Source organism: Ursus americanus, chromosome 22 (genome assembly GCF_024610735.1).
Source record: "Ursus americanus isolate L20-20 chromosome 22, mUrsAme1.1.p, whole genome shotgun sequence".
NCBI classification, from domain to species: domain Eukaryota; kingdom Metazoa; phylum Chordata; class Mammalia; order Carnivora; family Ursidae; genus Ursus; species Ursus americanus.
In genome coordinates this window covers 14,995,763-15,011,534 of record NC_142148.1, presented here as the reverse complement: position 1 = coordinate 15,011,534, position 15,772 = coordinate 14,995,763, and the positions used below count along the sequence as shown (strand labels likewise).

Below are 15,772 nucleotides of genomic sequence, written 5' to 3'. Positions count from 1 at the left end.
GACTTTGGTCCTAGGTTCAAATGCCAGGGCTACCACTGCCTAGTTTTGTGACTTTGGACAAGGGATTTGGCTTCTCTTGAGCCTCCGTTTCCTTATCTGTAAGAGTACAGAGAGCCAGCCGTACCTGTCTGATAGGGTTGTGGGGACCCAGCGAGGGGTATCCGTGGACCAGGTGGCATCCAGCAAGCACTTGAGAAACTTCCAGGTGCCACTGAGATGCTACTAGAACGGAGGGTCCCACCCCAATTAGCGCAACGACGTAACTTCCCCCATGAAGATCTTATGCTCGTCTAACTCTCAGCTGGAAGATTTAAGAGATACCTGGCTTTGGTTCTGTCTCTTTTCGCTATGTGACCCAAGCGAGTGGTTTGCTTTCCCTGGGCTTCAGTCTTCCCATTTGTAAGACACACTTGGTTGGACTAGATCAGTGGTTTTAAAATTTTTCTTTAAAAGCAGCAGAAGCCTTAGTTGGTGAAAGCAAAACCTTATGCTAATCCCAGGGATGCCAGCTAAAAGTGAAACTCTGTGGTTGAAAAAGATGGGGGAAGTTTTACCAAGTATTTTGAAGCTCAGAAGCTTAAAAGGTCTCTAAGGGCCCCTCTAGTTAAAACAGCACCCCCTAACCCCTCCCGTCTTACATCGCACAGCAAGTAGTGAAGAAAAAGGAGAAAGAACATTGGTTCTGGTACCAGGAGGCCAGGGTCAGGACTGAGCTGGGCCCAAAGTCACCTGGGGTTATATTCTTCCAGGAAGCCTTATCAGCAAAATGCAGGGCACAGGGCGCTTTCCTTGTACCTCAAGCCTCCTGGGAGCGAGCACAGCTGGCTGCTAGGAGGCGGGTGTAACTGAGCCTGGGCCCAGGGCGCCCACTCACCAGGCTGGTTCATGCAGACAGGCCCTTGGCCTATAAAACTTGGCCAGAAAGAGAGTTCCCTCTGACAATCCACTCCCCAGCTTTGGAGATCCCAAAGCTGCCAGGGAGAGAGGGAACAGTCACCACCCCAGATGAAGGCCACACCCAGAGCCCCACCCTGGGACAGAGCTTCCACGATAGCACACCACAGTCAAGAACCCTGGGGCTCTCACATCAGGCCAAACACAGAACCTCTTTCTCTAGGCCTCAGTGTCTTCATCTGTCCTATGAAGGTTCCCAGTATGCCATCTAGTATGAAAAGTCAATGAAGACTCAATGACAGATTATTTCAGATTCTAATTTTCATGGAGTCATGACACAAACCCAAGGGGTAGCATTGTACCCATTTATAGAGGAGTAAACTGAGGCTCATCTCCTCCACTAGGGTTGGAAAGCTTCTCAGGCAAGGTCACAAGGTCACTCTGTCAAGTGGCACAGCAGGGGGATGGGGAGCCAGCCCAACCCAAAGAAGTCTCAGGACTTTCAAGGAAGTTAATGTTTAATAATTAACTCCCCGGGGACCAACGCCAGGCTGTGCAAATGTTTTAAAAACAAGACAGAAGGACTTCAGGCAAGTGACCCACTCTTAGGCTATTCTTTAGAAGCCTTTGATATGCAATTCCTCCCCCCTTCCACCAGGCTTCAGAGCCACCCCCTAGGGAGGTGTGGTTCCTTGAGTCTCCAGGGTACCCTGTGGTGGGAAGGAAGGGTAGACGGGCTCTGTGTCTGCAGCACTATCTCCTCCTGAGTCCTCTTCCCCTTCCAACTCTCTGGTGCGGAACTTACCTGCCAGAACCTCTGTCCTCTCAAACATGCTGCTGCCCTGCGCAGTGCTGGACATGGACACCTTGTTAGACACATCCTCATCCCCTTCGAAGGGTGAGATCCTTTTGGGGATGACCTCGTTCTCCTCCAATTCCTTGGGTTCGGTAGGCACCCAGCTCCCAGGCCCTGCCCTCTCAGGGATGTGGTTCTCTAGAGGCACCTGGATGGGGTGCAAGGAGAAGAGACAAACTCAGCGTGGTCTGGGTTCATGATGAACCCAGGGCAGGGGCAGGAACATTCACCCAGGGAGGGAGTCTGCTTTTGCCATCTCACTGGCTGAACCAGGTGGTCCTGGGACAGAAAGCAGCACCAACCTCTCAACAATGATGCCGTCGAATGCTCACCCTCAACCTTTTCAGATCTGCCTCGATGGGGCATGAATAATGTGACTGAGGGTGCAGGGAAGCAGGTGTTCCCACTGCCTGCTGGGTAGTGGTATTCGAGAATCACCACCCCGGAGGGCAGTGTGGCAAAGCTGCAGAAACTGCTGGCCCTTTAAGGCAATACCTTTGCCTCTGGGACTCTGTCCCAAGGAGCAATTTGGAGATTTGAGTGAAAGAAGCTTGCTGTAGGGTTATAATTTTAGAAAATCAAAAAATCATAAGCAACATTTCCATCAATAAGGGAAAAGCAGTGAACTATGATTATGTGGCCTATAAAAATGATCAGGAAGCACATTTAATTATGTGAGGAAATAAATTCAAACACTCATGACCACTTTAAGTGAAAAATACAGCACACAAAACCATATACAATTTGATATTAATGTTGGGAAATGCCTAGAAATGCGCAGAAAAGGGGCTGGAAACACATCTAAGTGTTGACAGTGATTATCCCCGCAGGAAGGCTGGCCTACCCATGACCCACCCTTGCGCCTGCCCCTCGGGAGCCAGGGCCACAGATAAAAGCTTTCCTGCAGAGTGAGGTCAGACACTCATTTATGGGCCCCTCTCGACAGGTGTTATAGAGGAGTAAGTGGAGAGAGGCAAAAGCATGGAATTACTCACCAGGGGCTGGATTACTTTGGGGAAGATCTGGGGGTCCTCTGAGTCATCTGGAAAGTCAGAAAGGCTGTGTGAGTGTGAGGTCACTTCCCCTTAAATAAAGGACCTCTCCCTTCTTCGGCCATGGCTGGTGGGAGTCCTAACGTACAACCAGCCCTCAAACGCTCCATGTACAGCAAGTGACCATTCCCACCCCGGCTTCAGTCACCTCATCTGTAAAATGGGGCTCCAAACACTGGCCTCCTTGGTTCTTCACAAGAAGGCTGAGCTGGTGGCTGAGCAGAGGGGAGGGGGCTGAGCTCCGAACCCTTGCTCTCTAATGTATGGATCTGGACCGATAGCATCCCCTGGGAGCCGCTTAGAAATGCAGAACTTCAGGGCCCACTGAATCAGAGCCTGCATTTTCCTAAGATCCCCAGGGGATTCTTTTGAGAAGACTCTAGATTGTAATATTAAATATTGGAACTTGCAACATTAAAATATATCCTGAGTGCTTGGTATATGTGCCAAGAGAGCTTCAACTCAGTCCAATTCCCAACACACTGCTTTACTATTTTACAGATTTGGAAGCCAAGGCTCAGAGGTCACAGAGAGGCAGTATGAACTCAAGACTACGTGACCCCAAGGCTCAGACTTCAAATCGTCACACTACTCTGCACCGAGGATGGACGCTTCTGAGTGGCAGCCAAGGTGGGGAGTCACCAAAGACCATGACGAGCCCTGCTCCTCCCCCTAGTCCAGCCCACCCCTCCCCTCCACAGGCCTGGGCCCCTTCATCCACTCCCCACTTTGAAGCAGGAGCTCGTTCCTGGGTCCGCACCCACACCTTTGCCCACACACACGCTCCCAGGCTTTTGAGCTGGTCCTTTTCCTTTTCATAAGAAGAAAACACTTATCAGTTCTTTCCAGTCCCCCCCCCACCCAGGCCCCCAGCCACAGGCAGACAGGTCCAGGCTGGTGCTCGGAAAACCTAGAGCTACAAATGAACTCAAGGCAACAAATAACTCTCCCAAGGAGGGTTGTCAGGGACGGAAGAGGGTTCATAGTTACTTTTGTTTCCTCTTTATGGAGAGGGGAGGAGCACTGTAGGAAAATCCCCACACAAACCCAAGTCTCAAAGCAAGCTCGCTACCCTGTGCTCGGTGAGACCACTTTCCCTCCAGCCCCATGACCCCAGGCCTGGCCACCACACCCTCCATACCCAGATCTCCAGAGCCAGACAGCTCAAAGTCATCGGGTTCCTGCCCAGGCCCCCCAATATCCTCGTCATCTGGTAGGGCTCCAGAAAAGTATCGGCCTTCTAGGAGGTCTTGGGGGTCGATGACTTCGGTCTCTCGGATCTAGGGTGAAAAAGGAGAGTCACGTCAGCCACATCAGTAGCCCCCCGGTGCTCTATCGCAAGGCCCCGAGCCCCAAAAGGCAGTGAAGTGGGCATTCAGTAAGATCATCTGGGGTGCTGGAAGGTAATGAGGCCAGAATTTGAAGACCTGGGTCCTGCACCCCTCCTGGTCCCTAACTTGCTGTGTGACCTTAGGCAAATCTCTTTCCCATCCTAGGCTAATAAAAATCATAAAGTTGGCAATAATCAGAACATCAAATATTACTGGGTACCGTTGACTAAGCAATCACTATGTGTTGGTCCCTGTTCTTAACACCAAAGGCATATCTTTAACCTCATTTTACAACAGAGGAAACTGGGCATTTCCTTCTAACACGAGCAGCAGGCGCGAGAGTGAAGATTCAGCATGGAGCTGCCTGACCGCAGAACCACGAAGGCTGGAGGATATGACACTGCAGGGCTCTAGGGTGCAGATGAAGTCACGGCTGATTCACCTGAGGCAGGGAGAGGGCTGGTGGCCCGGGTCTTGCCCAGCCCAGGACACCTTTCCCAGCTGACTCAGTCTGGGCTGGGACAGACAGGGCTGGCTCACCCACACCCCAGGGCAGCCTCAAGCCAGGCGCTGCGCAGACCTGGTGACTCACAAGTCCAGAAGCATACTCTCGTACTCAGCTTTCCAGCATCTCCCACAGATCTGCTCAGCACCAGCACTAGGGAGGGAGCACCCACAAATGTCCTCGGCCCCTACCCCTCGGGGACCCAGCCTGTCCCATCACAGCAGAATCTTAAACCTACTTCCACCAAGAAGCTTTCAAAGGGAAATTTCCAAGGTCCAGGGAGACAAAGACTTCCCCAAGGTCCTGTAAGTACATCAGCTACTCTGTTCCCATCCCCCAGAGCTCACAAGGGTAGGAAACATTCAGAATGCCTACCACCTTCCTCTTAGCTCTGGGGCTAAGGCTTCCCAAAGAACAACAGCCCTGAGCAAAGTTCATTTTTCTTCGCTGATTAACTCAAATACTAAAGTGCCTACTATTTGCCAAAAGAGTTCGGGTTTCCATGAAGTTCAATACACATCCCTCCTCTAAAACATTCTCCTCTTCTTTCCCTGAGCCCCTAACTGTAGGAGACCGGGGCTGTGCTCAGAACCACCAAAATACTAGCTACAGAGGCCAGGGAGGTCCCGTCCTCTCATTTCACAGAATTTGAGAGATTCTGAGCCCTGGACAGGGCAGTGACTTGCCTAAGATCACATAACTAAGTTAGCCAGACAGCTCAGAATGGAGATGCCAGGTGTCTGATGGCCCCAGGCTGTCCTTCACCCAGCTGAGACTGCCAGTGACACAGGGGGGAGCCCGAGAAGGAATATCTGTTCCTAGGACAAGGTAAGCATTGCAGGAGAGGCTCAGGCTTGTCCTATACTTCCGTCACTGGCTTCCGGGGAGAGGCGGGCAGGACCTGACTGTCATGCCCTCTTCCACCCCGGCAACGGCAGATGCTGGATTCCCGGAAGGGAGGGGGGTCAGGCTAGGGGGAAGGCAGTGGGCACGCAGCCCTCTTCCACCGGATGGGAGAATCTTTGCTGAACACTGGGCACACGTGGGGGTGGGGAGCCAGAAAGGGGTTAAGCGCTGGTTGGGGATGACTTCATGACTCGGGAATCAGGAGCTGCTGAGCTGCTGGTGTTGGAATTCCAGCCCCCGCACACAGCCCCGTGCCTGTGGCTTCGGTTTGGCAGCTCGGGAGGAAGGCCACGGTGGTTGCGAAACTGTCCCTAGGGCGAGGTCCCTGTGCTCCAACCCCCATCTCCTGCCGTGAATTCCCCCAGGCCCAAAATCTGAAAGAGCAGGACCTCCTAAGCCCTTAGCAAATGAAGTACGTCCTCCTGATAGATCTTGTGCAGAAGTGGAACCGGGGCCTCAGAGAGGTTAAGTGGCCAGCCCAAGGTCACATCGGCAGAAGTGGCCACTCTGGACCAGAACGCAGGCCAGGTCACCTGAGCCTTTAACCACGTGCTCATGAACACACCTGTACATAGATGGAGTGGCCGGCCAACCAAGCTAGGAGGGAGCCCTGTCGAGTGGAAGTCAAATCCAGCCCAGGAGAGAAAAAAGGTACTTTGGCCACTTGTCGACCTGGCCTGGAGACCAAACCACCTGTGGGAGTCAGGGGCTGGGGTCCCAACACTGGGCAGTTTCAGGCTGGAGACCCTCCCCACCCGGTTCTTGTCCCCCTTGTCCCCCGGAGCCCTGGAATGTTGTTTACACATCCTGCCCTTCTTTTACTATGTGAAAGTGCTAAGGGGTGTTTCAAAACAACCCATGGCATTGGCATGCTGATTGGCTGAGAGTTACCAGCTCCAGTTTTTCATTAGCCAAACGGAGCCAAAGAGAGGAGGCAGGTATGGTGGTCTCGAAACCAAAGCTGAAACCCAGATTCTCTGGCAGCTCAGCCCTCTCAGGGGTCACCTGGTGATCCCTCCTCCTTCCTTTCTATACCACGTTCCTGGGGAGGATAAACAGCTTGACTAAGGATGCACCAGGGGTCAGCGGCAGGGCCAGGAGTAGACCCGGTCACACACCTATCCCAGGGCTCTCAAGGCTGCGTTACAGGAGCCAACGTGCTTTCCTCCAGCAAGGCACAGGGCCTGGAAGCAGCTTTGTGGAGTGTGCTCATGGGAGGGCACAGGAAGACAAATCCTTCTCCCACTCCAGAAACACCCTCTCTGCCTGAGACTCCACAAGAGGGAAATTCTCAAGTGGGAACCCTTTAGGACTAGGTCAGCAAGAGAGGACCAAGCCCCACGGAATCGTGGGCAAGCATCCCTTTGTGTGTATGGGGGCGGGGGGCATGCCAACAGCCCTCCCTTGCCTCACCTGCTTTGCAGACAAGGCCCATTCAGTCTAGGGTGGATGTGAAGACCCAGGCTACTCAGCAGTCAGACCCAGGTCTGACCAGAGGCCCCGCCACCCCTGCTCCCGGCTGAGCTTACCCGTCTGTTCTCCACTCACCCCCATCCCTGCCTTCCGACCATGTGTTCACGGGTGTGCACGCACACACAGGCACCCTCTCTGGGCCCTCGGGTCTCCTTTCTCACAGACTCCAACAGAACTCACCAGCTCAACAGGTCAGTGGGCCTGGGTCCCACAGACCCTGCTTGCCCCGGGCCGTTGGGCACCTGGGATTGGTGCCCGGGGGTTGAGATGCTGGATGCCCCCCCAGATTATCCACAGAAGAGGGCGTAGGTGCTCTTTTGTTCTAAAGGAACTAACACCTGCCACCAGAAGGTAACTGAAGTCACTGAGCCCAACGGTCTCATTTTATAACCCAGCAAACAGATTAAAAGACAAAGGACTTCGCCAAGGTCACCCAAGCAGTTGGCAGCAGAGCTGGACTTAGAACCTAGGTCTCCTGGCTCCAGGCCGGAATTGTCCCCCCCCTGCTTCAAGGATTTTGGCTCCAAAACTAAGGGTCTCAGCAAACCCACAGGCTGCAGCTGTCACTCGACCTATTCCGCATTCAGTCCTTACGCTATACGCACGGAGCTAGGAAAAGGTCACCAACCCCATCTGCAAGTCCTCCAGCGTCAGTCACCAGGACAAAGCCTAGGGGCTGGGGTGACTAGCTCAAGTGTCCACTGTGAGCCAGGCATCAAGCTGGATTCTTCTCTTTATGAGCTCGTTTACATTGGCCCAGCAGTCTCGTAACGGGCTCTGGCCACTTTGCAGGAAACTCAGGTGCAACAGAGTCATTTATCCAAAGTCGCACATCCAGAAAGCAACGGAGCTGGGATTTGAACCTAGATCTTTCTCAAGACCATGCTTCAGCCACAACCAGGTTTCTCACTGCCACCCACGCGTCACCTCTCCACCCCAACCCCACACTGCCAGGCCGGGCTCCACCAGGGAGCAAACAAAGGTGAAAGTGATATTGCTTAAACAAAAGAAGAAAACCTTGGCCGGGGCACCAGCGAGAAGTTCAGGGTCAAGGCCTGGTTTGCTGGTGGGAGGAAAAGAGGGAGGAGAGCCTCCCCCCACCCCCTGCGCCCTCAGGCTCCTCCCCAGCAGAGGTAGGGTCAGGGACACACCTGACCCTTCTTTCAGGAGGTGAGACCAGAAGGACAACCATGCAAGCCAAACTGGGGGGGTGGGGTGCGCAAGAACACTGGGCTCCAACTACTGAACCCACCAGAATGATTCTGACCGGAGATTCCCCAGAAATGGCCTCGGGTACAATCACTGTCTGCCACCATCCCCCTTTCTGAAGGGTCAGATATCCCCCAGAATGAGTGAACCCGGGAGCCACAATCAGAGCTCTACACCTCGGCAGAAACGAAGGATCTGCCAGCAGAGTGGTTACCCACAAGCAAAGTACAGTCTGGCCACTTCCTAACTACAGGAGTCTTGGGGTGTACCCTCAGCTTTCTCTTCTGGTAACCAAGGCTGGGAGCCCCCTGCAGGATGATGAGGATTAAGTGCAATGCATTAGCGTGTGCAAGGGACTCAGCATATGGCCTGGTACACAGCAGGTGCTCAATGAGTAGCAGCTATTATTAATCCCCACCTGCCTTCCTCCTTCTGGCTAACGGGATTAGTGCTCAAAGGGTCAGAGAGACCTGGGAAAAGCTGTGAAGCCATTCCATTGTTAGAAACAAGGTGGTCAGTGGACGGGGGTGTGGGGAAGTGTGCTTTGCAAATTATGAATAAATACCTATAATGGATATTTATTTTGCTTCTGGGACCAGAGACTTTTCAACAACCAATCAGGTCCCTTGAAATTGCAAAGGACCCAGAGATGGGCAGAGACCACACAACGCGGAACACCCATTCCAGGAAGACAGAGGCAGAGGAAACTCAGTTGTATTCTTGCAAAAGGAGCAAATGGCAGTGACCAGAGATGCCTGACATTCTACTTGGCAACCTGTACCCCCCAGGTATTTCCTGACCTGCCTTGGGGACAAAAAAAAAAGTATCCAAAAGGCAAAAAGAAACCACATACCAATCCACAGCCTGATGCTCTGGTATCTGAAGGGTTAAGCCAGGTCTGGGGTGGGGGTGGGGCTACGGTGGGGGTTCGAATGTCAGCTCTGCCCACTCCAAGGTCGGGTTACTCTGAACACAATCACTCAGGAGAGAAGCCAGGCTTGGCACTGCCAGCAGCCAACTTTTCACCAACCCCCCAGGGCAACCCATTCCACAGCAAGGGGGCTCTAGGATCCTGGGGTGCCAGCTAGAAATGGGGGTGGGGGTGGGAGCTCCTGCATTCTGGACATCCCCCTGCCAGCAGGTGATGGAGATTGCCCCACTGGGCCTCAGTTTGCCCACCTGTAAAAGACGGTGCTCAAAAAGACAAGCCTCCCTCTGTCTCAGGGCCTGGTAACCAAGCTGGGCACCGCTCCGATTACCGCTGGAGACAGCCGGGAGGGGGCTGGCTCCCTGAGGGCCGCAGAGACAGAGGTGCATTGAAGCTGGGGCTTGTAATCTAGGCAGCAGATCCAAAGTCCCTGCTGGATCTACAGGCGGGACGTAAACAAGCCTCCCGTGTTCTCAAGAGCAGAGTCGATAGCCTTGTCTCGGCTGATTAGATCAGCCCTGGGTGCTGGCTTCCTGCCCCTTCCCAGCCTTCCCCCTCCACCCCCTGCCCCACGTGGGGAAGCCACTGCTCCAGACCAGGTCAGTCTGTCCCACAGACGTCTCCCAGCCGGTCTTTCCCCGGGCAAGGAGTGTCCCCACTCCCTGTGACCGGCCACGCGTCATCCCTGCCCCCATGCCCGGAGGTCTGAGTGGTACAGCTAGTCCCGCAGGCCTGGCCGCGACCAGCGCGCTCCACCAAGTCACTGTTTCCACACATACCAGCCTCTCCCTGCCTCCCCTTTCCATTACCCCAGGTGTCACCTGACTAGCCAGCCTCTTCCGTGCCAGAGAAAACTGGGGCAGCGGAGCTCCCAGCCTGCAGGGTGGGGGAGGGGAGAGGCACACTAAAGAAGGGGGTGCTGAGTAGGAGGGACTGGCCAGAGGGTGCGGGTGGTGAGTAACTGGGGGCACAGACGTGGTGATAAGTAGCAGGGATAGATAGGGGGGACTGTAGAAGGCCAAAGCTGGGAAGCACTGTTCAGATCATGAAGTGATCTCCTGGGGACTCCTGGATCCCTCTGGAAAGGATAAAAAGTTTTAAACCCCAAGAACTGTAACTATCGGTTTACATTTTCAGCAGGCACTCAGATACCACCTGCCTGAAGCCAACATCTGGCTGGGGTTAAGAACCCTCGTCTAGCCACTAAGATAATTTAAGATCAAGCCAGCGCTTTACAGGTTTGCCAGACACCGATGATGACCGTCGAGTGACACAGGTGTTTTACAGAGGACACACTGGTGAAGTGACTTATTAACTAACTGCATGTCCCTGGGTGAGCAGCAGAGCTGGGATGGTGATTCAGGTTTTTCTGGCTGTGAACTGTGCCCACTTCCAGACACCCTGCCTCTAGCAGACAGGGCCAAAGGGCCTGGCCAGGTGCAGGGACGTGCCTGAAGGTCACCAGTGAGTTAATAACTAACCAGCCCGAGAAGTCAGGCTTCTAGTACTTCTAGGGTTAAGTCAGGCCCCAACTGTTGACACAGGCCTTCTCCTCCCTCTCTAGGCGCCCGTGCACTGAAAACCTACTGGTTTTTCAGACACGGTCCCGTCCACCATCACCACACCCCTGTCTCCAAGGCCAGAGTGCTACTTGCAATTCACTCAGCCTCTGTAGGCCTAGAAACTCAGCCCCTCCAACTCAGGAGGGCGACCCTGTTCTGGGCTTTGTCCAGGCGGTCCCATACCCTTAGCAAAGCCCCATCACCCTCCAGGACGCAAACAGCTCAGTGAGGGGTTCCTATGGGTCCCAGCCGGAGGGGTGGGGCTGCTGAGAACGGGTTCTTGTTTAAATATAAACCCATCTGATAATTAGCAAACAGCCCACTTCTTAAACAAACAAACAGGAGATTTGAACTCCATCCACCCCACCCTAGACTCCTCTCCCTTCCCACCTTGCAGCTGTTGGGGGGAGGGTTCCAGGGGCCCTGGGAGTGGAATCCTCAAAGGTACAGGACCACCTGGCATCCTGGTCACTAAGAATGCGGCCTCCCGACCAGGCACACCCTGGGAGATTTACTTGCAGCCTTACCACCATGCCCAGGAAGCAGAGGCCGGGGAGACTGGGTGACATGCTCACAGCCATGCAGCTAGTAAGAGGTGGACTTCACACCCCTGCAAGTTAGGTCTCTCGGGCCCCAAACCACTGTTCCAGTGCTCTCCAGCCAGTTCCAGAAGCAAGGAGAGGGCATCTGAAAAATCCAAGCCTCGCGGGCTGTGATCGTATCTGGACAGCACCAGCTTTGCTCTGGGAGCTCAGACCATGGCATCTTTAACTCTGCTTTCAGGGAAACAAAGCATTACCTGCTTTGCACCAGGTCCGAAGACCAATTCTGAAGGCTGGCTGAATTCGCACCTTATGGAAGCCCACCCCCAGACAAGGCACTGGGAAGGTCTCAGGCCTAATAACTAGCATTTCCGTCCATCCCCTCAAAGCCCCAGGGCACTGAGACACTATCTTTAATAGGCTCTCAGAGGACAAGGTAAAACTCTGGAGCCCATTCCAACACCCCCCACCAGAATCATCCTCCTAGCCAAGAGGTTGAAAGGAAATGGGTGACTCAGGCCAGCCACCGCTCTCCTCCAGTGACTCACAGGCCCTGTCCAGCCCCTACCCCCAATTTTAAATGGTCATTTGGAAATCACACCCACCAGTGCAGGAGGCTGAGAACGGACTAGGAGCCAATTCCTCCCAAGAGGAAACTGGGGCGGGAAGCCCAGCCTGGCTCCCAGGACCCAGCTCCTCATTCAGGACGGCCCAGCACTCCAAGTCCTTGGAAAAGCCCTCTGTTTCCAGGAGCTGGGGATGGCAGAAGCTGAATGTCTCCACCCCCCAGCTTCTCCTCTTGTTTAGGATTTTACCAAGAGGGCCAAGAAAGCTCCCCTCCCCCCACCAGTGTGTTTTCAGGGCAGGAAGGACCCTTAGAGGGCTTTAGTCCAAGGTGGGCTTATTACAGAGTTCGGACACAGAGACCCAGAGATAGGCCACATTTGCTCAAGGTCACCTTGCAGTTCAGAAGCAGAATGCAAAGTATCTGCCTTCAAACCCAGCCGACTTCCGCATCTGGAATGTTCTGAGGATGCTCAAACCAGACTCCTTGTATGATCAGAGAGACCTGGTTCTGACCTTGGCAAGCCACTACCTTCCTCTGAGCATCAGCTTCTTGTAAAAACGTAGATAAAAAAAACCTACCTCACAGTATCCCTGGAAGACCTTCGTATTAGTGAGAAATAACCTCAATGCACCTTTTAGAATGAAGTTACGTGCATGAATTTATTCATTCATACAAACATTTCCTGAGTACTAAGGGACAAGTATTTCACTGAAGATGAATAGAGCAGAAATCCCCATGTGGGCGGAAGTGGTATGTGTGGTGGGGAGGGGGGGGAGGGCTGGATGTACGACTCAGAATTTGGTGGGATATATTTATTAATTATCTCACAGACTAAGTTTCTTCAAGGGAGGGAATGCATTAGATGTCCAGGGTTTCTACAGTCCCTTTCAGAGTGTAGGTATTTAATTAACAGAACACTTGAGCTGAAAAGGGCACTCAAGGTCATTTGTTTCAAACCCCATTTTACAGATGGGGGAATGTCAACCTCACAGAACCCTCTAAACCACGGCCCAAATTTCGTCTTTAGTGGCTCTCTGGGCTTCTAAGAATTCCAAAGAGCTCTCGCTGGCCACTCAAGGGTCCCAGAGCCCCTGGGCTTCCGCCCCACTCCTAACTGGGTGCAATCAAGGAAAGAATTCTCAAGGAGATCAGAAACATCTCTAAGTTGAAGTATACTTCCCCAGAACCCACTGGGCCTGGTGCCACATCAGCAGGCTGTGCCCCTGGGCAGCAACACCTCTGGGGGGGTCCGGCTCCCAAAACAAGGCTGTCTTTAATTGGCTGGGGAAGGAGTGGCAGGAAGGCAGCTCAGGGGAATGCTCCCAGCTGGACAGGAAGAACTGGTTTGGGATAGCAAGCCCCACCAGGGAAGAGGCTGGCTGCTCAGACTGGGTTCCCTTCCCAAAACTTGTGGCACCAAGCCCTTGGGGTGGGGGTAGGGTACCACCCAAGGGGAGGGCAGGCCTTTGGCTTAAACCTAAAACTTGGGGAGGGGCCTCAATAGCACTACTGGAGGGGGACCTCAGTTCCCTCATCTGTAAAGTAGGCATAATATAATCCCCACATGCTGGGCTTCAAGTGAGGATCAACTGCACCAGACCCGGCATTTGGAAAGCACTCAACAAATCATAACTGCAATCAGCAAATCCCTTCTCCCTGGGCCTGTTTTCCCCACCTGCAAAAAGAAGAAGGCAGACGTCTCCATCCTATCTATTCAGCTATGACTAGGTCTGATTTTCCTGACCACAACCTTGGCAGGAAGGGAACAGGGGAGGCAAAAGGGGAAGCCCTGTGACCCAATTAGAGGTGGAAGGTCTGTGACATTTCACCAGGAACGGGAGTGCTGAGGTCAGGATGAGAGAGACACGGACACCTCTCTCCGGAAGCAGCTGCTCAGGAACCGCTTCTCCCCAGCTGATGGGTCACCACGCGCAGGGCTGACACAGCTGCCCTCCCCCAAACCATATCCTTCCGATGGCCCCCAGGACACAGCTGTCTGCTCCTCACCCTGAAGCACCTGCGGACTCAATAGCCCCTGAACCGGGACTGCCACGTGACTGCCCACGCAATGACCTCACAACCTCCTGGGCCTTTCTTTTCCCCCTACACAGCCCAGGCCGACAGGACCCAACCCCGGCATTCCTTCAGCGGTCTCCCCAGCTGCTTGACTCCAACACATCTCTCAGGACCTAGGGAGCAGCAGGTGTAGGATGGAGTCCTGGCTCAGACACTAACCTTTCGGTCAGGTTGCCCTTGGTTTGGGGAGGTCATCACCTCACTCTGGGCCCCTGTTTCCTTCCACCTCAGAATTCCCTGAGGCTCGCCAGCCCCAAATCGCAACAGATTCTAAACTCTTGAGTTACCTGAAGATGGGACACGAGGGCAGCCCCTCGGAAAGCATCAGACGGCAGCTTATCGTAAGAGCAGGAATTTGGAAGCGCGGCTGCCTGAATGTAATGACTCAGCGCCTTACTAGCTGTGCAACCTTGGGTAAGTGAGCTACCCTCCTCAGCCTCAGGACCAATTTAAGAACAGTAAACTGCAGGGTGGTCAGAATTAAGCTGGTTGATAGGCCATTGTAACAGCCATTAGAAAGCTATTAGAACACCGTAAGGCACACCATAAGCGCTAAATGTCTGCTATCATCACTGCTTGCCCTGCAATTGTGCTAGCAGGTTATTCTCAGGGTCTCACTCATTCCCCAACAGAAGCCTGCCAGGCAGAAAGGACTTTCCCCTAAGCCCAGACAAAAAGGAGCCCCATAAAGGAATCGACAATGATTAAACTCCATAGACTTGCTCCCCCTAAAAAGGGGGGCTTAAGGGCATGAAGGCGGCACAGAGCTGGGGTTCTTAGGGGGCAGACAGCCTCTCCCATCAATTCCTGTTCCCCCAACTTCCCAGATGAGATTGCCACCCTCCTCCCCCTCTAGTGGTTGGGATGAATGGAGCTTCTGGTGGCCTAGGGCTTTGTAAACTAGGACAGGGACCTGCGGACAGTGAGGAGGAGAGCTTCTCAGGACTCACTGAGGCCTTCTCTCCCCCCAACCCCCTTTCCCCCACTCAAGGTGGGTACTCTGATTTCCTGTTCAGCAGAAATAAACAATATTCCCGCAGAAAGCAAGAGGTTCAACTTAGTGAAGTGCTGAGCCCAAACCATCCCTTCCATCTGCCCTTGAAGGGTCAGAGTCCCAACTTTGTAGGGACCCTAAAGCAGCACGGTCATCTCCTGCTGTGCTCCCCCAAGCCCGTTGTGCAGATGGGGAAACTGACACTCAGAAGGGGCAGGGCCTTGCTCTGTCACAAGCCAGTGGCGGGGCTGGGGCCAGACCTGAGGTCAGGGCTCAAGTCTTCACTCCCCGGTGTGTGAAACAACTCCCCGCACAACCGGTCCCATTCCCCCTTCCCCCTTCCGAGTACACGCAGCCCCCTGTCCCCAGGCCCTGTAGGACTCCAGAGCCGCCGCTCTGGGCGCTTACGGAGGGCGAGCAGGGGGATCCAGGACACGGAGCCTACCCCAGGATCACCAGGGAAGGGCGCGAGTGTGGGGGGAGAAGAGGTGACACCGGCTTAGTCACGTCCGAGCCTGGAGCGCGCGGCGGGGCCGAGGCCAGGGGAGGCGGGAAGAGCAACAGGCTGGGGCGCACGTTCGCGCGGGGGAGCCACCCCGGCCCGGCGCCTCCCCGTGACCCCAGAGCCAAGTTTCCAGCAAAGTTTCCCCGGCCTCGGCGTCTAGTTGGGGGAGGCGCGGTCCCCTGAGCCCCCCTATCCCAGGCCCTCAGGAACAAAGGAAGCACCGGGCCGCCCCCCAGGGATCCCCAAGCTCCTACCGATTCGGCAGCTACGGCGGGGGCGCCCACGAGGAGCAGCAGCAGCGCGAGCAGGCGGGCGGGGGCCATGGTACCGCGGTCCGCAGAGGGCGCGCAGGCGAGTGGCTCGGGCGGGCG

The 15,772-nt window shown here is 54.4% G+C and overlaps 1 protein-coding gene across 1 annotated transcript in view; it reads right to left on the bottom strand.

Annotated features, from left to right (window-relative positions):
• The window catches only part of SDC4 (syndecan 4), a 19,143-nt gene extending 3,371 nt beyond the window's left edge, over positions 1-15,772 (bottom strand). Inside the window, exons 1-4 of the mRNA XM_045804717.2 lie at positions 15,656-15,772; positions 3,944-4,082; positions 2,746-2,792; positions 1,700-1,898 (exon numbers count right to left, since the gene is read on the bottom strand). Coding sequence (XP_045660673.1) covers positions 1,700-1,898; positions 2,746-2,792; positions 3,944-4,082; positions 15,656-15,724 — 454 coding nt within the window. The 5' untranslated portion in view covers positions 15,725-15,772. The remainder of the gene's footprint in view (positions 1-1,699; positions 1,899-2,745; positions 2,793-3,943; positions 4,083-15,655) is intronic.